Below are 297 nucleotides of genomic sequence, written 5' to 3'. Positions count from 1 at the left end.
GGAGAAGAGGAGGGCGGAGGGGAAGGAGTGGATGCTGGTCACACGGGGCACGAAGCTGGCGGGGGCCCCCGCCGCCCCCTCTCCGGGGTCGCGCTGCAGCCGGGTGCTGTGGTCCAGGTCGCCGTGGGCGAAGGCGATGAGCCACCAGACCATGCCGAAGAGCAGCCAGCTGCAGAGGAAGGACATGGTGAAGATGAGCAACGTGTGGGGCCACTTCAGGTCCACCAGCGTGGTGAAGACGTCCTGGAGGAAGCGTCCCTGCTCCCGGATGTTTTTATGGGCCACGTTGCAAGCGCC

The 297-nt window shown here is 66.7% G+C and overlaps 1 protein-coding gene across 1 annotated transcript in view; it reads right to left on the bottom strand.

Moving 5' to 3' along the window:
* Positions 1-291, bottom strand: part of KCNJ11 (potassium inwardly-rectifying channel, subfamily J, member 11) — a gene marked incomplete at its 5' end in the record, with an annotated part of 1,437 nt that extends 1,146 nt beyond the window's left edge. Inside the window, 1 exon segment of the mRNA XM_010155893.1 lies at positions 1-291. Within this exon segment, the coding sequence (XP_010154195.1) occupies positions 1-291 (291 nt within the window).
* Between the last annotated feature and the right edge of the window lie 6 nt (positions 292-297).

Source organism: Eurypyga helias, unplaced genomic scaffold (genome assembly GCF_000690775.1).
Source record: "Eurypyga helias isolate BGI_N326 unplaced genomic scaffold, ASM69077v1 scaffold28427, whole genome shotgun sequence".
Taxonomy (NCBI): Eukaryota; Metazoa; Chordata; class Aves; order Eurypygiformes; family Eurypygidae; genus Eurypyga; species Eurypyga helias.
The sequence above is the reverse complement of the archived record's forward strand: the minus strand, read 5'-3'. Positions and strand labels throughout refer to the sequence as shown.